Below are 25898 nucleotides of genomic sequence, written 5' to 3'. Positions count from 1 at the left end.
CCTACGGTGAAGTATGGTGGTGGCAGCATCATGCTGTGGGGATGTTTTTCAGTGGTAGGGACTGGGAGACTAGTCAGGATCGAGGGAAAGATGAACGGAGCAATGTACAGAGAGATCCTTGATGAAAACCTGCTCTAGAGCGCTCAGGACCTCAGACTGGGGCGAAGGTTCACGTTCCAACAGGACAACAACCCTAAGCACATTGCCAAGACAACGCAGGAGTCGCTTCAGGATAAGTCTCTGAATGTCCTTGAGTGGCCCAGCCAGAACCCGGACTTGAACCAGATCGAACATCTCTGGAGAGACCTGAAAATAGCTGTGACGCTCCCCATCCAACCTGACAGAGCTTGAGAGGATCTGCAGAGAAACTCCCCAAATACAGGTGTGCCAAGCTTGTAGCGTCACACCCAAGAAGACTCAAGGCTGTATTCTCTGCCAAAGGTGCTTCAACAAAGTACTGAGTAAAGGGTCTGAATACTCATGTAAATGTGATATCAGGTTGTTTGTTTTATGATAAATGTACAAAAAATTCTAAAACCTGTTTTTGCATTGTCATTATGGGGTATTGTGTGTAGATTGATGAGGAAAATAAACAATTTAATCAATTTTAGAATAAGGCTGTAACGTAACAAAATGTGGACAAAGTTAAGGGGTCTGAATTCCGAATGCACTGTATACACACACACAGAAATCTTCCTACCTGAATTTGGCTGTCTCAGGCTCCATCTCCAACAGCTCCCGCACTGGAGAGCGAGGGACATTAGCTGAGAATTTCTCTGCGAGGGAAAATAAAAACGTTATAACACAAACCCTCATCTTTTTAACTCCTCAATATGATGCATCACTGGGAGAGACAAATATGAGAACATTAATATTTAGTAAATCATTCGAACTAAAAGCCTCCTGCATGAACTGCCAAACAATCAGAAAATAGGAAATTAAAACGTGGGAGAAGTTTCTCTCCGTTTCTCTCCTCTTACCTATAAGTGGCCTCATCATTGGATAATACACTTGCCACACTGTCTCCAGTGACATCCTGCTATCCATGTAAATTGCTCCGGCTAGTGACTCAAATATGTCTCCCATTGCCTTGGGGACCTCAATGTCCTCCTCTTTCGCCTCGTCTTCCTCTGAGCGCCGCAGCTGAAAGAAAGGGGGAATAACAGATGACGCAAAAAAATATGTTGTTAAGGTGGGGGAAAATGTTATCTCGAGTGGATTTAATGTTTTGCTCTAGTATGGCAGCTTTCTAATAACTCGGACTGAACATTGTCACCCATTTGATATGATATTCAAATCTACTAACAAATGTGCTAAGAAAAAAGTAAATGTTAGCTTTAGAGTGAATTTAGCATTTTCCTTTGGAAAGTGAATATCTGAGGAAAGAAATATCCATTACACTCCTCATTTTCTGTATAGTCCTACATCGACATATTACCGTACACATTTAGTCTGCAAGCTTTAATAGCTCAAGACAAGTGTTGAATTCAAGTAATACAAGTATTAAACTGTATTAAAAAGCTCCAATGAAACAGTTTTTACCTCAATATTAAATCATTTCAGGGTAACAATGAAGTACCTTACTGTGATTGTTTTAAAACTTCAAAACTTAGCTTCTTAGCGAAGAGCAATTTCTCAAGAAATAATTTTGCTAGGGCTGTCTGGGAGTGGTCTGAGTAAAGTGGGAAACTGAAAATTAGCTGTTGTTGGCAGAGAGGTTTGGAAGTCTTTCTTATTGGTCTATTAACTAATTTACCACCTGATGTCACCAGGCAGACCAAAACTCCATCTCACCAAAACAGGCTGAAATTTCAGATGGTATTTTCAAACAGCTCTTACACTAAAAGGGCATTATCATAATTTTCCATTTCACAGTATTACTCCAAACTCTGTGTGGAAATGTATATAAAACACAGGAAAATCACATTTTTGATTAAAGTTATTACTGTATTAAGTTTAATACCAAATACAAAGTCAGCTGTACCCTCACACACTCTGGAGACCCAGAGACCCCGCCGTCCAGTTGTGCTATTAAGGGAAATATTTCCTCTTTACTGTATCCAAAGTTGTCCCTTGGGCATAAAACCAGCTCTGCTCAAACGAGATCTGATTCACTGCCAAGATAGGCATTTCATTCTTTTTTTAAATCCAACTGTCTTTCTTTTCTTTCTTTTTTATACTGAAAACTCACAAATCTAAATCTAAAACAGATTCATATGAACTGACAGCCTGTGTTTTGGGACTTTTTTGTTAAGGGCAGAAAAAACATGATTATGTCCCACAAAACATATTTAAAATGTTAGTAATTATCAACAAGGCCAAAAGCTATCATTATGTCTCTGCAAAGATTTCTTGGTGGACATATACACTGGGGTATGCTGGGAAAATTGGGAACAGCAGAACAAGAGAAGTACAACAGATGTACACCCACTACGACAAACAAACACCCGAAAACACACGTAACTTTTGTTCCACATCCATAAAGCACCAGTAAATACACTACTACAACAAACACACTTCTTCACCAAGGATGCGTCCCAAATGGCACCCTGTTCCTTATATAGTGCACCTTCTACAGGGAGCCATTTGAGATGCAATCAAACTTCACAATCCCGGGGATGGGACCACCTAACCCTAAACCCACCTCAGAGTCCATGCCTTGCATCTCGTTCTTCTCCAGCTGGAATTGCACAAAGTCGTCGATGACGTGAAACAGCTCGGGCGACACAGCCTTGAAGTACTTGTGGAAGTCGTACTGGACGGCCAGGGAGGCGAAGATGGTGTTGTTGACCAACGCCGAGCGCAGGTCTGTGAGCACGCCGGGAGAGTGTTGGCGCGGGTCTTCATAAAGGTGCTTCGTTATGAGGTAGTCTAAAATTGCATCGCCAAGAAACTCAAGTCTCTGGTAACAATCTGGGAAAGAGAGAAAATGAGGGAGGGAGGGGGGATGGAGAGGAAGTATGAGGGAGAGGAAGTGTCAATCATTTTACAATGTAACAAAATTATATTAGAGGCTGGAATCAAGTTTTTACTCAGTTTTTAGAAACAATGCAATCTTATGTGTTCCTTCATTAGGATGAATCTATTTTGAATTAGATTCCGTAGGAAACTCATGCTTACCTGTAATGGTGTTGTAATGGTAGGAGGCGTGAGTGAAGGCCTGCAGCAGGTAGGCCTTGTTCTGGAAGGTGTAGCAGATCTTCCTCTCAAAGTTCTCAAAGCCGGAGATGAGGTGGTTGAGGGTGCGCTCGGCGTCCGGGTGGTCGAAGATACAGCGGGGTGGGATCTTCAGCCAGCCATACTGGAGGTCAAGGTTGGCGACCTCTGTGACCCCGCCCTTCTCCTTCAGCCTCCTCCTCTCCACCGGTAACACCTGTTTCATGGTAGATTGTATTACTTAGTTATGCTTCATAGGTCACATAGTTGCTTTGGATAAAAGCGTCTGCTAATAATCATCATCAGCGTGATGACACACAACATGACCAGTCAAAACAGTATCACAGGCATCAATCACCTTGAGGAACATTATGACTAGTCTAATAGATTAGAGTCTACATTAACACAAAAGCAGAGTTAGTTTAATAGATTAGAGTCTACATTAACACAACAGTAGAGTTAGTTGAATAGATCAGTCTACATTAACACAACAGTAGAGTTAGTTTAATAGATCAGTCTACATTAACACAACAGTAGAGTTAGTTTATTAGATTAGAGTCTACATTAACACAACAGTAGAGTTAGTTTAATAGACCAGTCTACATTAACACAACAGTAGAGTTAGTTTAATAGATTAGAGTCTACATTAACACAACAGTAGAGTTAGTTTAATAGATCAGCCTACATTAACACAACAGTAGAGTTAGTTTAATAGATCAGAGTCTACATTAACACAACAGTAGAGTTAGTTTAATAGATCAGTCTACATTAACACAACAGTAGAGTTAGTTTAATAGATTAGAGTCTACATTAACACAACAATAGAGTTAGTTTAATAGATTAGAGTCTACATTAACACAACAAGAGTTAGTTTAATAGATTAGAGTCTACATTAACACAAAAGTAGAGTTAGTTTAATAGATCAGTCTACATTAACACAACAGTAGAGTTAGTTTAATAGACCAGTCTACATTAACACAACAGTAGAGTTAGTTTAATAGATTAGAGTCTACATTAACACAACAGTAGAGTTAGTTTAATAGATCAGCCTACATTAACACAACAGTAGAGTTAGTTTAATAGATCAGAGTCTACATTAACACAACAGTAGAGTTAGTTTAATAGATCAGTCTACATTAACACAACAGTAGAGTTAGTTTAATAGATTAGAGTCTACATTAACACAACAATAGAGTTAGTTTAATAGATTAGAGTCTACATTAACACAACAAGAGTTAGTTTAATAGATTAGAGTCTACATTAACACAAAAGTAGAGTTAGTTTAATAGATCAGTCTACATTAACACAACAGTAGAGTTAGTTTAATAGATTAGAGTCTACATTAACACAACAGTAGAGTTAGTTTAATAGATCAGTCTACATTAACACAACAGCAGAGTTAGTTTAATAGATTAGAGTCTACATTAACACAACAGCAGGGTTAGTGTTATAGATTAGAGTCTACATTAACACAACAGTAGAGTTAGTTTAATAGATTAGAGTCTACATTAACACAACAGCAGAGTTAGTTTATTAGATTAGAGTCTACATTAACACAACAGTAGAGTTAGTTTAATAGATTAGAGTCTACATTAACACAACAGTAGAGTTAGTTTAATAGATCAGTCTACATTAACACAACAGTAGAGTTAGTTTAATAGATCAGTCTACATTAACACAACAGCAGAGTTAGTTTAATAGATTAGAGTCTACATTAACACAACAGTAGAGTTAGTTTAATAGATCAGTCTACATTAACAAAACAGCAAAGTTAGTTTAATAGATGAGAGTCTACATTAACACAACAGTAGAGTTAGTTTAATAGATCAGTCTACATTAACACAACAGTAGAGTTAGTTTAATAGATTAGAGTCTACATTAACACAACAGTAGAGTTAGTTTAATAGATTAGAGTCTACATTAACACAACAGTAGAGTTAGTTTAATAGATCAGTCTACATTAACACAACAGCAGAGTTAGTTTAATAGATTAGAGTCTACATTAACACAACAGTAGAGTTAGTTTAATAGATTAGAGTCTACATTAACACAACAGTAGAGTTAGTTTAATAGATTAGAGTCTACATTAACACAACAGTAGAGTTAGTTTAATAGATTAGAGTCTACATTAACACAACAGTAGAGTTAGTTTAATACATTAGAGTCTACATTAACACAACAGTAGAGTTAGTTTAATAGATCAGTCTACATTAACACAACAGTAGAGTTAGTTTAATAGATTAGAGTCTACATTAACACAACAGTAGAGTTAGTTTAATAGATTAGAGTCTACATTAACACAACAGTAGAGTTAGTTTAATAGATTAGAGTCTACATTAACACAACAGTAGAGTTAGTTTAATAGATTAGAGTCTACATTAACACAACAGTAGAGTTAGTTTAATAGATCAGTCTACATTAACACAACAGTAGAGTTAGTTTAATAGATCAGTCTACATTAACACAACAGTAGAGTTAGTTTAATAGATCAGTCTACATTAACACAACAGCAGCGTTAGTTTAATAGATCAGTCTACATTAACACAACAGTAGAGTTAGTTTAATAGATCAGTCTACATTAACACAACAGTAGAGTTAGTTTAATAGATCAGTCTACATTAACACAACAGTAGAGTTAGTTTAATAGATCAGTCTACATTAACACAACAGTAGAGTTAGTTTAATAGATCAGTCTACATTAACACAACAGTAGAGTTAGTTTAATAGATCCGTCTACATTAACACAACAGTAGAGTTAGTTTAATAGATTAGAGTCTACATTAACACAACAGTAGAGTTAGTTTAATAGATTAGAGTCTACATTAACACAACAGTAGAGTTAGTTTAATAGATCAGTCTACATTAACACAACAGTAGAGTTAGTTTAATAGATTAGAGTCTACATTAACACAACAGTAGAGTTAGTTTAATAGATTAGAGTCTACATTAACACAACAGCAGAGTTAGTTTTAAAGATCAGTCTACATTAACACAACAGCAGAGTTAGTTTAATAGATTAGAGTCTACATTAACACAACAGTAGAGTTAGTTTAATAGATTAGAGTCTACATTAACACAACAGTAGAGTTAGTTTAATAGATTAGAGTCTACATTAACACAACAGTAGAGTTAGTTTAATAGATTAGAGTCTACACTAACACAACAGTAGAGTTAGTTTAATAGATTAGAGTCTACATTAACACAACAGTAGAGTTAGTTTAATAGATTAGAGTCTACATTAACACAACAGTAGAGTTAGTTTAATAGATTAGAGTCTACATTAACACAACAGTAGAGTTAGTTTAATAGATCAGTCTACATTAACACAACAGTAGAGTTAGTTTAATAGATCAGTCTACATTAACACAACAGTAGAGTTAGTTTAATAGATCAGTCTACATTAACACAACAGCCGAGTTAGTTTAATAGATCAGTCTACATTAACACAACAGTAGAGTTAGTTTAATAGATCAGTCTACATTAACACAACAGTAGAGTTAGTTTAATAGATCAGTCTACATTAACACAACAGTAGAGTTAGTTTAATAGATCAGTCTACATTAACACAACAGTAGAGTTAGTTTAATAGATCAGTCTACATTAACACAACAGTAGAGTTAGTTTAATAGATCAGTCTACATTAACACAACAGTAGAGTTAGTTTAATAGATCCGTCTACATTAACACAACAGTAGAGTTAGTTTAATAGATTAGAGTCTACATTAACACAACAGTAGAGTTAGTTTAATAGATTAGAGTCTACATTAACACAACAGTAGAGTTAGTTTAATAGATCAGTCTACATTAACACAACAGTAGAGTTAGTTTTAAAGATCAGTCTACATTAACACAACAGCAGAGTTAGTTTAATAGATTAGAGTCTACATTAACACAACAGTAGAGTTAGTTTAATAGATCAGTCTACATTAACACAACAGTAGAGTTAGTTTAATAGATCAGTCTACATTAACACAACAGTAGAGTTAGTTTAATAGATCAGTCTACATTAACACAACAGTAGAGTTAGTTTAATAGATCAGTCTACATTAACACAACAGTAACAGCAGAGGTAGACGATAGAGAGATGTGGTGTATCTGAGGCCATACCTTGAGTCCCAGTGAGCAGAGGAACATCTGAGCAGCCCTCTCCCCACAGCTGGTGAGATAGCAGCCCAGCAAGGCCTCCACACAGTCAGCGATGCTCTTGTCAGCGATGCACTGCTCCGTGTGCAGGTCATAGGAGATGGACTGTTTCCCCAGCTCCGCCCCGCAGTTCTCCTCCAACGGGTTCCAGAAACCCACCACGAAATCATCTTCCTCCCCCGCCTTACTAGGGTCCAGGTAACACATGGCGTCCCACGAGCTGAAATCATTCACAATCATTTGACATGTCTACTTATTGATTAAGTGGTATGCCAATCGGTTGTGTACAAGTCATTAATGCACTGTCCATAAATTTAGGTACAATATATATTTTTACCTGTGTGTTATATATTGCAAGACATCGCATTTTATGTATTATTCTGCATATGTACCAAGATGTTCAAATAAACATCATCGATTGTATTAATATAGCGCTTTTCCCCCTAGGTGCTCAGGTACGACTTTACATGGGATTGGGGGCAACTCACCTGTAGTCAAACTCATCTGCTGAGCCACCACCGCTAGGCTCTGAGGGGTAGTGGGGGGTGGGGACCGGGACAGGTTTCTTGGGGGGTTTCCACTCCCCGTAGCTGGGCTCAGCTGCAGGGGAGGAGGAGCGGGCAGAGGGGCTGGGGCTTCGGCCAGGGGTGGCGGGGGCGGCGGGGGCGGGGGCAGGGGCAGGAGGGAAGGTACCAAGGGAAATCTTCTTGCCAAAGGCACCGGAGCCAATGAGCATGTTGTCGATGAACTTGATGTGCTCCTGGTAGTAGGAATGAGTTAATCAATTAGTCGATCGAGGACATCTTCATCGATTAGAAAATAACACATTTAAATGACATTTTCCATAGCTGAAAATACAAATTAGTTTAAATAAACTACATTGTCTTTTGATACAGCTTTTCTCCATGCAATAAATAAGTAATGTGTCTGGTATGCAGGCATTCATACCTCTTACTATATATAGTATTTGTTTTAAAAAACTAACTCAAAACAATTCTTATTTAGTCACATATAGTTTACAGCAGGTATAAAAAGGTGCAGCCAAATGCTTATGTGCTAGCTCCCTCAATGCAGAACATCAATCAATATCAACATTAACAATACAAGAGTCAACTTCAATTAATCACCATCAACCAATCCCAAATGGCACCCTATTCCCTATGTAGTGCACTACTTTTGACCAGAGCTCTATGCGCCCGGGACAAAAGTAGTGCACTATATAGGGAATAGGGTGCCATTTGTGATTGTCTTGAACTCCTCCCTACATGGTAGTACTCCAGGTCGTCCTCCACGTTGACCTCGTCTTTAGGCTCCTTCCACATCAGATCTTCATCCTCCTCCAGAACCTCCTCCCCTAGCTCCTCCACAAACAACTCCTCTCCAGCACTACCGTTGGCCAAGAGGTCCTGTTTGGCCTGAGAGAGAGCGACAGAGCGAGAGGATGACAAGAGAAAGAGAGAGAGAAGATAAAATGGATGGGTTACTATGTGAACTGTGTTAATGTCTTATTATCCACCATCTTTAAACGCACCGCAGCATTAGATCTTTGGATGTGAGATGGGAGGCAGCCCTTTCCAACTCAATGACTCATAGACCTAATGTAATTCAATATCTGACAAGCTTCGTCCTGAATGGTACATTTATAATAATTAATAACCCATAAAGTTGACCGTGTGGGAAGTTCTCTGATGCATATTCATTAAATGCTAATGGATCTGACATGTAACATTGTAATAATAGTCAGACCCTGAAGCTGCACACACCACTCACTCTCTGTTACACACCACTCACTCTCTGTTACACACCACTCACTCTCTGTTACACACCACTCACTCTCTGTTACACACCACTCACTCTCTGTTACACACCACTCACTCTCTGTTACACACCACTCACTCTCTGTTACACACCACTCACTCTCTGTTACACACCATTCACTCTCTGTTACACACCACTCACTCTCTGTTACACACCACTCACTCTCTGTTACACACCACTCACTCTCTGTTACACACCACACACACACAGCAAATGTAGACTTGAAAACACAACAACGGTTGACCTCAGTTTCCTCAGACACACACCTCCCTGACTCTAGTCTCTGGCTAACTGGCCAGTCTCCAACTATACCCACAACAACCCACATCACCCTGAACCGTTTCCTACCCTGTTGTTGTTGTCATACTTAGCCTAACCCATGCTGCATTTGAGGTATTTGATTCATGAAAACAATCATCTTTAGCTACAGTCATCTTTAGCTACAGTCATCTTTAGCTACAGTCATCTTTAGCTGTCATGTGGAGAATGTATAAGAATGTGCAAGCTGCAACAACAAGAGATTAAATAGTAATTCATGTACTGTTTATCTAGCATACCCACATACCATTTATTGACAATCTCCTTCAGTATCATATGGAGGAAATGCTGCCTACCAGTTGATGCATACCAGTAAGTTGAAAGCCTACCAGTTGATGTATACCAGTAAGGTATAGGCCTGCCCTCTAGTGGCCAAGTCAGGAGAAGACCAGTGAGTGATGAATGGGGTAGGAAGGCTCATGCAAGACAAACTTCACAAGGCAAATGAACACACACACACACACACACAAACGCGCACGCCCACAAACACACACACAGCATCACATACCTCATCCTCGTCCCATTTGTCTTCGCTGCTCTTGTCCTGGTTTACCACGTAGCCAGGAGGCAGCCAGTTGACCGGCGGGTCAAAGATGGACACCACCATCCTGCTAGGAAGACCTTTCTTCTTCCCCAGACGATACAGGTTACAGTTGCTCACCTGTTAAACACAAATTAACTATTAAATTCACACCATTCCTCACATACATCATCTGTATACTTTCTAAGAATACATTAGGTGAAACATGTAGGCCTTTGTGACAAAACGTACAGTAAAACAAAGAATAACAAACAAACGCTCATACAAAAAAATAGGCAAACACAACGCATTCCATTGACAAACATTCAAGCCAAACCCTATGTAGGCCCTGATCAAAAGTAGTGCACTATAAAGGGAATTGGCCCTCCTGTAGCTCAGTTGGTAGAGCATGGCGCTTGCAACGCCAGGGTTGTGGGTTCGTTTCCCACGGGGGGGGGGCCATTATGAAAAATGTATGCACTCACTAACTAAGCCGCTCTGGATAAGAGCATCTGCTAAATGACTCAAATGTAAACAGGGTGCCGTTTGGGACGTAAGCGAAGACTCAGTCGTCCCCCTCACCCCTTCCTTAGGCTCACCTTCTTGCTCCTCATGTAGGAGAGTCGTCCCTCATGTGCGTCGGGGTAGGTACAGAACAGGTAGGTGGTGATGGCGTGCTTCAGAAACGAGTCTCCCAGCATCTCCAGACGCTCCAGGTTGAAGCCGTCACTGGCGTTGGACAGGGTCAGGGCCTGCAGAACAATTAAAAGAAAGATTCAATTAAAACTTAAGGTGAGTGCTGCTCTTTTTTTCATGTTTGACTTAATCTATTTTTTGTTGAGGGCTTGAAGGTAGGAATCAAACATTGAAAACACATGTAAGGGATATTTTGAATTGCTGGACAGAGATTTAAGTTTAAATAAACATGATTCTGTGTTGATTCTAAATATGTGGCTTTTCTCCCCCACAACAGACATGTAAGCATATGTCTAGTATGCAGCATCCATGTGCACATCTAAGTATATTTTGATAGGAAATCTGATATTTATTAGTTCAATTAAATCGACCCAACTCTGAAAAACTTATTGAACCCATCCCTACCTGAAGGATGAGACCAGGGTTGGGCCCCAGGGTCTTGGGGCAGGGGCCAATGGTATCACCCCCGACAGAGCTACTGGTGGTGATCTCCTGGGTCTCTAGGGCCTCTGAGGGGTCAGGTAAAGGTGCTGTGGTGATGGGAGTGGTGCCGGCGGGCACCGTCACTGTTGCTGGGCTGCAGCAGTCTGAGGTAGCTTGATTCACGTGGTGTCCGTCGCCCTCACGGAGCTCTGAGGTCCTCCCTGGTCTACATTCATCGCTAGGCTGGAGCTGAGGGGGTTGAAGCTGGGTCCCTGGTTGGGTCTGAGGGGGTTGAGGCTGGGTCCCTGGCTGGGTCTGAGGGGGTTGAAGCGGGGGCTGAGAGGGTTGAGGCTGGGTCCCTGGCTGGAGCTGAGGGGGTTGAGGCTGGGTCCCTGGCTGGGGCTGAGGGGGTTTAGGCGGGGGCTGAGGGGGCTGAGGCTGGGCCTGTGGCTGGGGCTGAGGGGGTTGAGGCTGGGGCTGAGGGGACTGGGGCTGAGGAGGTTGAGGCTGAGTCCGGGGCTGAGGGGGTTGAGGCTGGGTCCGGGGCTGGGTCCGTGGCTGGGGCTGAGGCTGGGTCCGGGGCTGGGTCCGTGGCTGGGGCTGAGACTGGGTCCGGGGTGGTGTTGGGGTTAGATTCTGGTTCTTGATGCTAAGAGAGGGCTGAACAGGAACAACTGAGGTAGTGGTTTGTGTTGTTGTTGACACTTCTTTTTCAGTCTCCAGTGGCAAGCCAGAACCAGCCGGGAGGCATTGGCAGTTGTCACGTCCGTTGTGAAGGTGTGCGTGGTCACTGTTGTCATTGGCAAATGGGGCAGTGCCGTTAGTGAGGATGCTGGTGCAGGAGGCGGAGTCTGGCTGCTCCTCCTCTGGTCTGTCATCTTCGGGGTGTTGGCCGACGTCGTCCCCCTCAGGCCGCGAGGAGACATGACAGTCACTACAGGGTTGCTGGGAAACAGCAGCAGCAAGGCCAGGGTCAGTGGCTACAGTCTGGCCCTGTTGTTTACAGTTATCGTCACCGCTGTCCTCTTCCCCCTCCTCCTCTTCCTCATCACGCAGACAGATGAATGACTTACTGTCGATGGACTTCTTCCATCCAAAGTCCAGGTTTGGATATCTATAAAGACCAATACCGTGTAAGATTTAGGGGCAGTGTGTAATGTTGGAGTGTTATTATCCAACATCCAAACATCAAGTAGCAATTAGATTTAAAGGGATAGTTCTAGGGCTGTCCCCGTCTAAAATAAAATTGAATTGTCCTGTTCTTTCGACCAATCAATTATAAAATCAGACGCACCCTATGTGTTTGAATAAAAACCAACTACATATGGACTGAGCTTGTCTGATGCTTTAAGCATACTGTTTGATTAAATCAATAAGAAACACAAATGACTCAAGAAAGTGCCCGATGGTCACACTGTTTAAAAAATTATAATTACAGCGAGTGCCTGTGTGACTGGCGCACGTTGTCTCGCTCTCCTCCCTACTGCAGCGAAAAGGCACCACAGCACAGGAAGTGTTTATTGCGTTGTCCGTGCTGAAGCTGCAACATCATTTCAGCTATTTCGTTTACTTGTTTCTGATTGAAAATCCCTAATTTGTTTAGGAAAAACATTCCCTATTCCCTCAACCCTTACTCTCTTTACGTGAAACATGTAAGCATCGCATGCGACCAAGAGGACCTATAGCCTATCATAATCACATCAATAAATTGGTTATAACAAACTCCGAACACAGTAATGACGACAGCAAAATGGATGCGGAGGACGTGAAAAATAAACTAGAAACGGGCGAATGTTTACTGGTTGCTCAGGAGGGAAAGGGGAAGTCAAATGTGTGGAAGACATTTGACTTAGTTGTGGAAACTACTTGAGATCAAGAAAAAGGAGGGTATAGGAGCAAGCACTGCGTGAGTAGTGTGTGCCAAACAGTTGCTGTTAGATTACAATATTATATTTTTTTCTGACCATTTGGAATAGTGTAAACAACACTAAATAAATAAGTGTACCAGGGAGTCTGTTCTAACGAAAATAATAATAATATATAAAGCCTTTATTACAGCAGACTAAAAATAGTTGCACGCAGTCCTGAATTGCGGTTTATTTATTGTTTAGGCTAATTATTCAAAGCTCCCTTTGTTATATAATATCAAAACTAAAATGCTTGATTGCATTCCAAAGCATTAATGTTTCGTATGCTGTGTGAGGGCATGAATGAATGATTGATTGATTGATTGATTGATACAGTAGCCTATATATTGAATTATAGGCCTAAGTAAGTTACGGTATTAAGACTAAACAGGATGTGCTCTTAGGCCTACAGCTCGATGGTGGTTATACAAGACTACTCTACAAAGTCTACTAATGATAACGACATTACTTATTATTATAATTATGATCATAATAATAACTAATAAGAACAATAAGAAGGAGATCTAGAAAAAAGAGGGTATAGGAGCGAGAGCTGTGTGCATACTATGTGTGACAAACAGGTGCTGTTAGATTACAATATCGTTTTTCTGCCTGTTTGGAACAGTGTAAACAACACTAAATACATTAATAAGTAATACCAGTCTGTTCTAACGAAAACAAATTGTAAAACCTTTATTACAGCATAGAAAAGATTAAAAACAGCAGAATCTGTGAAATTGCTTTATCCGACATTGCTGTTGCATGAGGCTTCATGGTCACTGAATCAGTAGGCTATTAAACAAACACTCGAACAGGCAACAGAAGCAAGACCTGTCTTATTTATGTTGATATATATGGATGATTTATAAAGCCAGGCACATTTAACAGTTAGGCTATTGATTATAGAACTAATTAAGTTGGGGTTTGCTCTCTCCTCAATTTTCTTAGACAATTAGGCTAAGCCCTATTCCCACGGGACTAGTATTACTAGAGAACATTGGTTATGTAATTATTACCTCAGAATGTCTTATTTCAGCGGACGATTCAAACAGGAGTAGTTTTTTTTTTTCAAACTGCCCCGTAATTTTCTTTTTTTTCCAATAAATTGACAGTTATGACGGAAGCCTGGATATTTTTTTCTAGGCGTGAAGATATTTCAACAAGTCCAGGTGATAACATGGCTACACTGATAACTCGAGCTTGGTTCCTGAGTTTCTAAACCATCTTTGGTAAAGTGTCACCATAATATTTGAATTGAGGAAGTGTGATCATAATCATTAGGATATTTTAGCGATCCCCAGTAGACGTCCTAAATATCCCCCGGCCTTCAGATGTGAGCTGTGAGAGCCGGAATTCTTACTGGTTGGTAGGTGATCAAATACTTATGTCATGAAATAAAATGCAAATTCATTACTTAAAAATCATACAATGTGATTTTCTGGATTTTTGTTTTAGATTCCGTGTCTCACAGTTGAGGTGTACCTATGATAAAAATTACAGACCTCTACATGCTTTGTAAGTAGGAAAACCTGCAAAATCGGCAGTGTATCAAATACTTGTTCTCCCCACTGTACATACATACACATCCTTTAAAAAAAAAAAAAAATATATATATATATATATATATATATATATATATATATATATATATATATATATATATATATATATATATATATATATTCCCCTTTATTACTTTCCAACCCCACCACCCTTTCCCTACTTGGAGTAAACTAGAGGCTTAGGCCTCTACTTCCAGCTTATACCTACTATCTACATTTTATGGACACAGTCAATTTTACAATATCTATATTTTGTTTGTTTTTTCTCCTGAACTTCCTCTACTCTCAACCTCTCCGATCATTTTCATGATTTCCATCCGGTTTGCTTCTATCTGCCATATCTTTCTAACTGTGCTCTTTCACAAAAGCTCCCTACCTACAACCTATATACTTATTATGGACACAGTATGCTTACATTATTAGTTATCTTGTTATTATTTGTTGTTAGTTGTTATTAGTCCCATCCTTCAATTCCATTCAACCCCTCCCATCTATCTTTTAACACCATCCATATAGGATTTCTATTTGCCATATATATTTCAACTGTACTGTGATATCTTACAAAAGTTCTGAACCTTTCTATTCTCATTGTTTCTACAGATTGTGAATTGAAAATAAAAAAATTTGCTAAAAGTATTATAATATTATTGATTGATTGACTATGACTTTTCAGATCACCCAGTAATGCTATCTGCAAGGTTAGCTCCAGGTAAATATTGCAATCATTTATCCATTCCTGGACCTGTGTCCAAAAACAAGCTACAAATGGACAGTACCAAAACAAATGATCTAATGATTCTGTCTCTTCGCAGCAAAATCTGCAGAGCTGGGAAGATTGTATCCCCCATATAAATAACATTCTATTGGTAGCAAGAATTGTATATAATAATTTAAATTGAAAGATTATAAGTTTTGAATCCAGTGTCGTTTTGCGTATCAGTTCATAAACACTTATGCCATGGGATCGGTACGTCAAAAATCTCTTCAACTATTTTGCAATCTATATGGGAGGGCTGTCAATCCTTTGGTCCTTAAATGAAACTGATATCTTTTTTATTTATCACAGTTTTCCTTAACCAATTATGTTCTTTAATGCAAGGCCGACAGACAAGTTCCTTACTTTCTCCTCCTTCCACTTTCCTCTTCAATTTTTGCGGTAAGGCTGCAATTATTTGGTTGTAATTTTGGGTAGAGCAGACATTTCCATATGTTTTTGTTAGCTGCATGTGCGACATAACTCCACCAGTCCTACCGATGATATCATTTACGAAGATTATACCTTTTTTAAACATTTTGTCATTTGAGTTTAACCACAATATTTGTTGCATTATTTGTTCTGTCGTTTCTGGAGGATTAAATTGAAATTGCAACCAACTTTCTATGGCTTGTTTTAGAAATAGTGATATTTGGGAGATTATTTCCTTTTCAAATAACTGAAAGTGAGCGGTTGTAATCTGAATAAAGGGAAAATGCCATTCTTGAACATTGGGTGAGACAATCTTACTAATTTGCTAGAGAACCAGTTCGGATTTAAGTATAACTTTTGTATGACTGAAGCTTTTAGTGATAGGTCTAATGCTTTAACATTTAATAATTTCTGTCCTCCGAATTCATATTCATTATATAAATAGGCCCGTTTAATTTTGTCTGGCTTGCCGTTCCAAATAAAATTGAATATTTTTTTCTCATATAATTTAAAAAAACTGTTCGCTAGGTGTAGGCAAGACCATAAGCAAATAGGTAAACTGGGATAATACTAAAGAGTTAATCAGGGTGATTTTTCCACAAATTGACAGGTATTTACCTTTCCATGGTAGCAAGATCTTATCTATTTTTGCTAACTTTCTATTAAAATTTATTGAAGTGAGTTCATTTATTTCCTTTGGGATATGTATTCCGAGTATATCCACATAACCATCAGACCATTTTATTGGTAAACTACATGGTAATGTAAAAATTGTATTTCTTAGTGATCCAATACGTAATATAGTACATTTGTCATAATTTGGTTGTAATCCAGAGAGGTTAGAAAATTTATCTAGATCCTCTATGAGGCTGTGTAGGGATTCTAGCTGTGGATTTAAAAGAAAACATGAATCATCAGCGTACAATGACACCTTTGTTTTTAAGCCCTGGATTTATAATCCCCTGATATTATTGTTGGATCTGATTTTAATAGCTAACATCTCGATGGCCACAATAAATAGATATGCCGATAGTGGACAACCTTGTTTCACTCCTCTTGACAGTTTAAAACTTTCTGAGAAATAGCCATTATTTACTATTTTACACCTAGGGTTACTATACATGATTTTGACCCATTTTATAAGAGATTCTCCAAAATTGAAATGCTCCAGGCATTTATATATAAACCCCAGTCGAACTTTATCAAATGCCTTTTCGAAGTCTGCTATGAATAGCAGACCTGGTTTCCCAGATTTTCCATAGTGTTCTATTGTTTCCAACACTTGCCTTATATTATCTCCAATGTATCTTCCATGTAAAAAACCTGTCTGATTAGAATGAATAATATCCGACAATACCTTTTTAATTCTATGCGCTATACATTTTGCATCACAACACTGAAGTGTAAGGGGCCTCCAATTTTATAAATGGACTGGATCTTTATATTTTCCACTTGTATCCTGTTTCAGTAATAATGAGATCAGACCTTCTTGAGTGTCAGATAATCTACCATTTACATAGGAGTGGTTAAAACATGCTAATAACGGTCCTCTTAGTATATCAAAAAAGGTTTGGTATACCTCGACTGTCTTGATATGTTGCTTCAATATATCCACATCATTTTCCTTCCTCATGATGCCATCTATTTTGTGAAGTGCACCAGTCCCTCCTGCAGCAAAGCACCCCCACAGCATGATGCTGCCACCTCTGTGCTTCACAGTTGGGATGGTGTTCTTCGGCTTGCAAGAACCCCTTTTTCCTCCAAACATAACGATGGTCATTAAGGCCAAACAGTTATATTTTTGTTTCATCAGACCAGAGGACATTTCTCCAAAAAGTACGATATTTGTCCCCATGTGCAGTTGCAAACCGTAGTCTGGCTTTTTTATGGCGGTTTTGGAGCAGTGGCTTCTTCCTTTCAGGTTAAGGTCGATATAGGACTCGTTTTACTGTGGATAGATACTTTTGTACCTGTTTCCTCCAGCATCTTCACAAGGTCCTTGGCTGTTGTTCTGGGATTGATTTGCACTTTTCGCACCAAAGTACGTTCATCTCTAGGAGACAGAACGCGTCTCCTTCCTGAGCGGTATGACGGCTGCGTGGTCCCGTGGTGTTTATACTTGCGTACTATTGTTTGTACAATGAATGTGGAACCTTCAGGCGTTTGGAAATTGCTCCCAAGGATGAACCAGACCTGTGGATGTCTACAATTTCTTTTCTGAGGTCTTGGCTGATTTCTTTTGATTTTCCCATGACGTCAAGCAAAGAGGCACTAAGTTTGAAAGTAGGCCTTGAAATACATCCACAGGTACACCTCCAATTGACTCAAATGATGTCAATAATTTTTTATTTAACTAGGCAAGTCAGTTAAGAACAAATTCTTATTTACAATGACGGCCTACCCCGTCCAAACCTGGACGACGCTGGGCCAATTGTGCGCCGCTCTATGGGACTCCCAATCACGGCCGGATTGTGATACAGCCTGGAATTGAACCAGGGTCTGTAGTGACACCTCTAGCACTGAGATGCAGTGTCTTAGACCGCTGCGCCACTCGGGGGGCACAATTAGCCTATCAGAAGCTTCTAAAGCCATGACATCATTTTCTTGAATTTTCTAAGCTGTTTAAAGGCACAGTCAACTTAGTGTATGTAAACTTCTGACCCACTGGAATTGTGATACAGTGAATTATAAGTGAAATTATCTGTTTGTAAACAATTGTTGGAAAAATTACTTGTGTCATGAACAAAGTATGTCCTAACCGACTTCCAAAAAACTATCGTTTGTTAACAAGACATTTGTGGAGTGGTTGAAAAATTAGTTTTAATGACTCCAACCTAAGTGTATGTAAACTTCTGACTTCAACTGTGTGTGTGTGTGTGTGTGTATATATATATATATATATATATATATATACACACACACACACACACACATACAGTGGGGAGAACAAGTATTTGATACACTGCCGATTTTGCAGGTTTTATTACTTACAAAGCATGTAGAGGTCGGTAATTTTTATCATATGTACACTTCAACTGTGAGAGACGGAATCTAAAACAAAAATCCAGAAAATCACATTGTATGATTTTTAAGTAATTCATTTGCATTTTATTGCATAACATAAGTATTTGATACATCAGAAAAACAGAACTTAATATTTGGTACAGAAACCTTTGTTTGCAATTACAGAGATCATACGTTTCCTGTAGGTCTTGACCAGGTTTGCACACACTGCAGCAGGGATTTGGCCCACTCCTCCATACAGACCTTCTCCAGATCCTTCAGGTTTCGGGGCTGTCGCTGGGTAATACGGACTTTCAGCTCCCTCCAAAGATTTTCTATCGGGTTCAGGTCTGGAGACTGGCTAGGCCACTCCAGGACCTTGAGATGCTTCTTACGGAGCCACTCCTTAGTTGCCCTGGCTGTGTGTTTCGGGTCGTTGTCATGCTGGAAGACCCAGCCACGACCCATCTTCAATGCTCTTACTGAGGGAAGGAGGTTGTTGGCCAAGATCTCGCGATACATGGCCCCATCCATCCTCCCCTCAATATGGTGCAGTCGTCCTGTCCCCTTTGCAGAAAAGCATCCCCAAAGAATGATGTTTCCACCTCCATGCTTCACGGTTGGGATGGTGTTCTTGGGGTTGTACACATCCTTCTTCTTCCTCCAAACATGGCGAGTGGAGTTTAGACCAAAAAGCTCTATTTTTGTCTCATCAGACCACATGACCTTCTCCCATTCCTCCTCTGGATCATCCAGATGGTCATTGGCAAACTTCAGACGGGCCTGGATATGCTCTGGCTTGAGCAGGGGGACCTTGCGCGCGCTGCAGGATTTTAATCCATGACGGCGTAGTGTGTTACTAATGGTTTTCTTTGAGACTGTGGTCCCAGCTCTCTTCAGGTCATTGACCAGGTCCTGCCGTGTAGTTCTGGGCTGATCCCTCACCTTTCTCATGATCATTGATGCCCCACGAGGTGAGATCTTGCATGGAGCCCCAGACCGAGGGTGATTGACCGTCATCTTGAACTTCTTCCATTTTCTAATAATTGCGCCAACAGTTGTTGCCTTCTCACCAAGCTGCTAGCCTATTGTCCTGTAGCCCATCCCAGCCTTGTGCAGGTCTACAATTTTATCCCTGATGTCCTTACACAGCTCTCTGGTCTTGGCCATTGTGGAGAGGTTGGAGTTTGTTTGATTGAGTGTGTGGACAGGTGTCTTTTATACAGGTAACTTGTTCAAACAGGTGCAGTTAATACAGGTAATGAATGGAGAACAGGAGGGCTTCTTAAAGAAAAACTAACAGGTCTGTGAGAGCCGGAATTCTTACTGGTTGGTAGGTGATCAAATACTTATGTCATGCAATAAAATGCAAATTAATTACTTAAAAATCATACAATGTGATTTTCTGGATTTTTGTTTTAGATTCCGTCTCTCACAGTTGAAGTGTACCTATGATAAAAATTACAGACCTCTACATGCTTTGTAAGTAGGAAAACCTGCAAAATCGGCAGTGTATCAAATACTTGTTCTCCCCACTGTGTGTGTGTGTGTATATATATATATATATATATATATATATATATATATATATATATATATATATATATATATATATATGGCTATGCGCAGCACTTCATTCAATTTATCGAATCAGTTATTGTTTTCTTGCTCAAACTGTGAGCAACACCGGTCAAACTCAGACATTTCTCTCAAAACACAGGGATGTTGAGTTGCACAGTACTAGTATTATCAGAGGACCTTGGAGCTCACCAAAAAACAGTAAGTTACTCTGGCTGGAATTGTTACTCTCCTGTCATGTATAAATTACTGACATGGCAGATTCGGACCGGACTAAAATGACAGAAGTGTTGTTTTGTGTTCGTGCACATAATTACATTACCCGACTCTCCCAGTAAAACAAATCACATCCGAATAGGGTTTAAGGCAAGGGATGTTTCCTCGTCTCTGCTGCTGCTGCCTCCGCCACATTGTTCTCAATCCCAATATACTGGTTCATTTAGCTATTATGCACATAGCAACATAGGGAAAGGTGCCAATTCTACGGCGCACTGAAGATTATGTTTCAGAACGGCAGACAGTGACCATATCCAACGCGGGCGAAAGCGCATTTGTTATAAAATATTAGATTTATTGGTGTTGCACCATTATTTTTTACATAATATAACCATATACAATTTCAGTATCACATCTTAAGAGTGATGGACTGTGCCACAATGGATTAGTCCACTGAGACAGGCACGAATCAGACAGGTGTCTTGTACACCATGGTCCCAAAGAATTTGGGGTGACTGATCGACAAAAGAAATCTCGGTCGACCAACAGCCTATCGACCAAACAACCAACCAGTCGACTAAATGGGGTCACCCCTTGATAGTTAATCCAAGTCCAGTCAGGTTTATTTAAAGTGCATTTCACATGGGGGGGGCCGCCACACACTTTACATCATTACCTGAAGTCAGAGGGCAGGGTCTGAGCTCCTACTCCAGCGTCGCTGGCCGTCTGGGCCCGCAGCTCCTCGGCTGTGAGCAGGCAGTGAAGGCGATACAGAATGCTGGGGAGACACACAGCCTTCCTCCACAGAGAGGCTGGGATGGGGTGGATGGCACACAGCTCTGGGACCAGGATCTGGAGGAGAGGAGAGGAGGGAGGAAAGAAAAGAGAAATACAAAAATGAGGCATTGGTTGAGTCCCAAATGACACTCTGTTCCCTATACAGTGCACTACTTTTGACCAGGGCCCTATGAGTACAGCTGTCCTCCAACATATTCTAATCTAGTTCATTTTCAGCCATAAACCGGTATAGATCCATGGCTCTGTGTGTACACTAGATTACCTGTTTGTTCTGTAGACTCTCCCACTTGGCCTTCCTCTTCTCTGCACTGCTGAGGGGCAGGGCTTTCCCCTTCTGGTTCAGGTGGCGAGGGGTTAACAGGTTCAGGCTACAGGGAGAGGTCAGAGGTCAAACACTGGATGAGTTAAACAGTAGCTCTCAGATACAGTAACCTGTATGGGTGTCAAGGTACAGACAAAGGGTTCATCCCATATCTTTATTCATTTTGATGGCAGTCATGCTCCCCCCACCACCCATGGAGGTTCGAGAGACCTAGATCATCCTTATGATGATAGAGTTGATTAAGATACATTTTCCTCTCTTTCTCTCTCCCTCCATCTCCCTCGCTCTCCATTTCCCTCCCTCGCCCTCTCTCTCTCACCGTGACGAGGTATGGTCTACGTCTAGTAGTGGCTGGTTTACGTTGGACAGGTCCAGGTTGTACTTGGTTTTGTAGTACTCAGCAAACGTCTGGTACTCCGGCGATGGAAACCTGCTGAGAGGTGTGAGGTCTGTGTAAACGTCAGCCACGTAGAAGCGGTGAGGCTGGTCAAAGTTACGATACCTGAGAGAGAGAGAGACAGGGGTCAAGGTTTGACATAAATGGAACAGTGAAGATATACTTTCAATTCTTTGCTCAAAAATTGTGAGGTGGTTACATCCAAATATGCACCATGATATCTTCAGTTTTTAAAATAATCTTATTATCATATGGATCATATTAAATCTATTGGATGTTGCTTAAACTAAAGATGTGTCCCAAATGGCAGCCTATTCCCTATGGACACTGGTCAAAAGAAGTGCACTATATAGGGAATAGGGTGTTATTTTGAACTTAACCTAAAACTCTATTGGCTCCTCTGTCAGTGAGGGGTATGTAGTGAAGTGAGCAGCGTACCGTGGAATGATGACAGCGTCCTGGTAGTCTTCCAGTTTGAAGGTGAAGGGGTTCTGCTTGGTGTACTGGGTGGTAGGAATGCCAATACGAGCCTCTGACTTCTCTATGTCCTCCATGAATTTAAAGTCCAAATCTAGAGTGTTGGAATCCTCAACTGAAAGAAGAGACAGTGTGTTAGTGAGCTTACATGGCGAGGGAATCATTAGTTATGGCATGAAGAACTAAAAGGACAAAACACACCGGGCCGACTAAAAGTTAAGAGCAGCGGGTAGCAGTCCTATCGACTTTGACAACAACATCGGCCAACATCTTTTGTTAATTTCCCAACAATTCTACATGTTGAATCACTATCGTTGCAGTGTGTTTGGTCCTTAAAAAACAGGGCCTATAGTTTTATGTGTAATGTTGGGCTGTCACTCACCAACATTGACAGGTAGAATGCAGTTGGCTAACTAACTCACCAACCCAGAGGTAGAGCGCAGTAGGCTAACTAACTCACCAACATTGAGAGATAGAACGCAGTAGGCTAACTAACTCACCAACATTGAGAGGTAAAATGCAGTAGACTACCTCACCAACATTGAGAGGTAGAACGCAGTAGGCTATTTAACTCACCAACATTGAGAGGTAGAACACAGTAGGCTATTTAACTCACCAACATTGAGAGGTAGAACACAGTAGACTACCTCACCAACATTGAGAGGTAGAACGCAGTAGATTAACTAAGTAACTCACCAACATTGAGAGGTAGAATGCAGTAGACTAACTAACTCACCAACATTGAGAGGTAGAACGCAGTAGATTAACTAAGTAACTCACCAACATTGAGAGGTAGAACGCAGTAGGCTAACTAAGTAACTCACCAACATTGAGAGGTAGAACGCAGTAGGCTAACTAAGTAACTCACCAACATTGAGAGGTAGAACGCAGTAGGCCGAGTCGGCCTGCGTGGGATTGAACTCCAGAGCAGGTTTCTCCAGGCGGAGGATGTGAGAGAATATGTACTGGTGTAGTCTGGTGATCAGGTCCAGTTGGACAGCACTTAGAGTGAACCCAGCCTTCTGGAGCTCCATCGAGATGGTCACCTCGCCAGACCGCGTGTACACAGGAAAGTGGGGGATCTGGGGAGAGGGGGAGGATGGGGTTAGGTAAGTCTCACTGTACCCTTAATAAAAGTGCATACTAACTGTGGAAAAGCAAGGTGGGCCCTGCTGTCTAGCTGTTGCCTCCTAGAATAAATAAGTTCTCTATCCGTTTCAATAGAAACAGAAATGCTTGTTTGCATCCATAAATATTACTTTGAGGACCTGTCAGGAAACAAATCAATGAGAAACTGATAGGTGTGTTCCTTACCCGAGGTATAGGTTTGGCGGTCAGGATGCCAAAGCACCTGGTAGTGTCCTCTGGAGGGTAGAGCTTCCTGCGCCGGAAGTTGAGCTCATCAGGCAGAGGGGTGGTGAGGACCATGCCGATCACATACAGGTAGTAAGACCGCTCCGGTACAGGGTAACTGTCCCGAAGACACTCTGGTATCTGGAAAGGAGAGAGAGATCATCTAGCTGTTATATGCTCCAGAAGGAACAGTCAGAGCTGATGGCCCATACGGCACCGGTCAAAAGTAGTGCACTATTGTATATAAGTAATAGGGTGCCATTTGGGATGCATCTAGTGTGGTGACTACTCACAGCTTTAGGGTAGCACTGCCTTCTCTTGGTGGATCCTGGTCTGCCTGGAACACTGGTCTCCTCCTCGTCATGGAGATCCAGTTCCTCCTCATACTTCACTGTCTCTTTCCCCACAGGCATCAAGTGGTCATCCAACTCACCTGTAAAAATACATTTATTGGCACCATTTAACTACTGTACAAACATATGGTCACTGCACAGCAGTTATTACCAGGTCCCCCTCCTCTCCCACCACACACTGAACCCCTTCTCACACCCCAGCAAATTCAGTTACATTCCCACAAGCTTGAAGAGAGCGAGAGGGAGGGAGATTTGAGGGACAGAAAGAGAAATGGGGAGGGAGAGATACAATCAGGGACTAGCTGCAGAGAGCGCTGCATAGCTGAATTTTATTTACCTTTTTTGTGAAGATTTTCACAACAAAGTAGTGCCACTGCCTTCTCTGCCAGTCGTGCACAGTTCATTATTGGCCCCTTCAATGACAAAACAAAGTGTACATTGGTCTCAAAGACATCCATGAAACACATGGTTAGGTGAATCTTGACGTCTCAAATGGAAGAAGTGGATGCTATACATTGGTGGTGGATGAGGTGAGTTTCCCCCCTATGTAGCCTACAACAGCTCTTTGTGCACCTGGAAGCACTGTATAATTGTGTCCCAAAAGGCACCCTTTTCCCTATATAGTGCACTACTTTTGACCAGAGCTGGAATATACAGTGCATTCGGAAAGTATTCAGACCCTTCCCTTTTCCACATTTTGTTACGTTACAACCTTATTCTAAAATGGATTAAATTACACTGCTCAAAAAAATAAAGGGAACACTTAAACAACACAATGTAACTCCAAGTCAATCACACTTCTGTGAAATCAAACTGTCCACTTAGGAAGCAACACTGATTGACAATACATTTCACATGCTGTTGTGCAAATGGAATAGACAACAGGTGGAAATTATAGGCAATTAGTAAGACACCCCCCAATAAAGGACTGGTTTTGCAGGTGGTGACCACAGACCACTTCTCAGTTCCTATGCTTCCTGGCTGATGTTTTGGTCACTTTTGAATGCTGGCGGTGCTTTCACTCTAGTGGTAGCATGAGACGGAGTCTACAACCCACACAAGGTAGTGCAGCTCATCCAGGATGGCACATCAATGCGAGCTGTGGCAAGAAGGTTTGCTGTGTCTGTAAGCGTAGTGTCCAGAGCATGGAGGCGCTACCAGGAGACAGGCCAGTAAATCAGGAGACGTGGAGGAGGCCGTAGGAGGGCAACAACCCAGCAGCAAGACTGCTACCTCCGCCTTTGTGCAAGGAGGAGCAGGAGGAGCACTGCCAGAGCCCTGCAAAATGACTTCCAGCAGGCCACAAATGTGCATGTGTCTGCTCAAACGGTCAGAAACAGACTCCATGAGGGTGGTATGAGGGCCCGACGTCCACAGGTGGGGGTTGTGCTTACAGCCCAACACCGTGCAGGACGTTTGGCATTTGCCAGAGAACACCAAGATTGGCAAATTCGCCACTGGCGCCCTGTGCTCTTCACAGATGAAAGCAGGTTCACACTGAGCACATGTGACAGACGTGACAGAGTCTGGAGACGCCGTGGAGAACGTTCTGCTGCCTGCAACATCCTCCAGCATGACCGGTTTGGCGGTGGGTCAGTCATGGTGGGGGGTGGCATTTCTTTGGGGGGCCGCACAGCCCTCCATGTGCTCGCCAGAGGTAGCCTGACTGCCA

General features: G+C 41.2%; 1 protein-coding gene across 1 annotated transcript in view; it reads right to left on the bottom strand.

The window, feature by feature from the left end:
* LOC121544263 (endoribonuclease Dicer) overlaps positions 1 to 25898 on the bottom strand; it is a 53342-nt gene that overhangs the window by 7582 nt on the left and 19862 nt on the right. The window contains exons 17-34 of the mRNA XM_045214911.1: positions 24564 to 24639; positions 24167 to 24306; positions 23835 to 24014; positions 23389 to 23602; positions 22482 to 22635; positions 21966 to 22148; positions 21587 to 21692; positions 21203 to 21378; positions 11057 to 12188; positions 10555 to 10707; positions 9944 to 10096; positions 8565 to 8714; positions 7788 to 8059; positions 7264 to 7519; positions 3121 to 3373; positions 2645 to 2913; positions 981 to 1143; positions 701 to 776 (exon numbers count right to left, since the gene is read on the bottom strand). Of these exons, the coding sequence (XP_045070846.1) occupies positions 701 to 776; positions 981 to 1143; positions 2645 to 2913; positions 3121 to 3373; positions 7264 to 7519; positions 7788 to 8059; positions 8565 to 8714; positions 9944 to 10096; positions 10555 to 10707; positions 11057 to 12188; positions 21203 to 21378; positions 21587 to 21692; positions 21966 to 22148; positions 22482 to 22635; positions 23389 to 23602; positions 23835 to 24014; positions 24167 to 24306; positions 24564 to 24639 (4106 nt within the window). The remainder of the gene's footprint in view (positions 1 to 700; positions 777 to 980; positions 1144 to 2644; positions 2914 to 3120; positions 3374 to 7263; positions 7520 to 7787; positions 8060 to 8564; positions 8715 to 9943; positions 10097 to 10554; positions 10708 to 11056; positions 12189 to 21202; positions 21379 to 21586; positions 21693 to 21965; positions 22149 to 22481; positions 22636 to 23388; positions 23603 to 23834; positions 24015 to 24166; positions 24307 to 24563; positions 24640 to 25898) is intronic.

This window comes from Coregonus clupeaformis, unplaced genomic scaffold (assembly GCF_020615455.1).
Source record: "Coregonus clupeaformis isolate EN_2021a unplaced genomic scaffold, ASM2061545v1 scaf0335, whole genome shotgun sequence".
Taxonomy (NCBI): Eukaryota; Metazoa; Chordata; class Actinopteri; order Salmoniformes; family Salmonidae; genus Coregonus; species Coregonus clupeaformis.
Note: the sequence above shows the minus strand (reverse complement) of the source record. Positions and strands in the feature narration are given on the sequence as shown.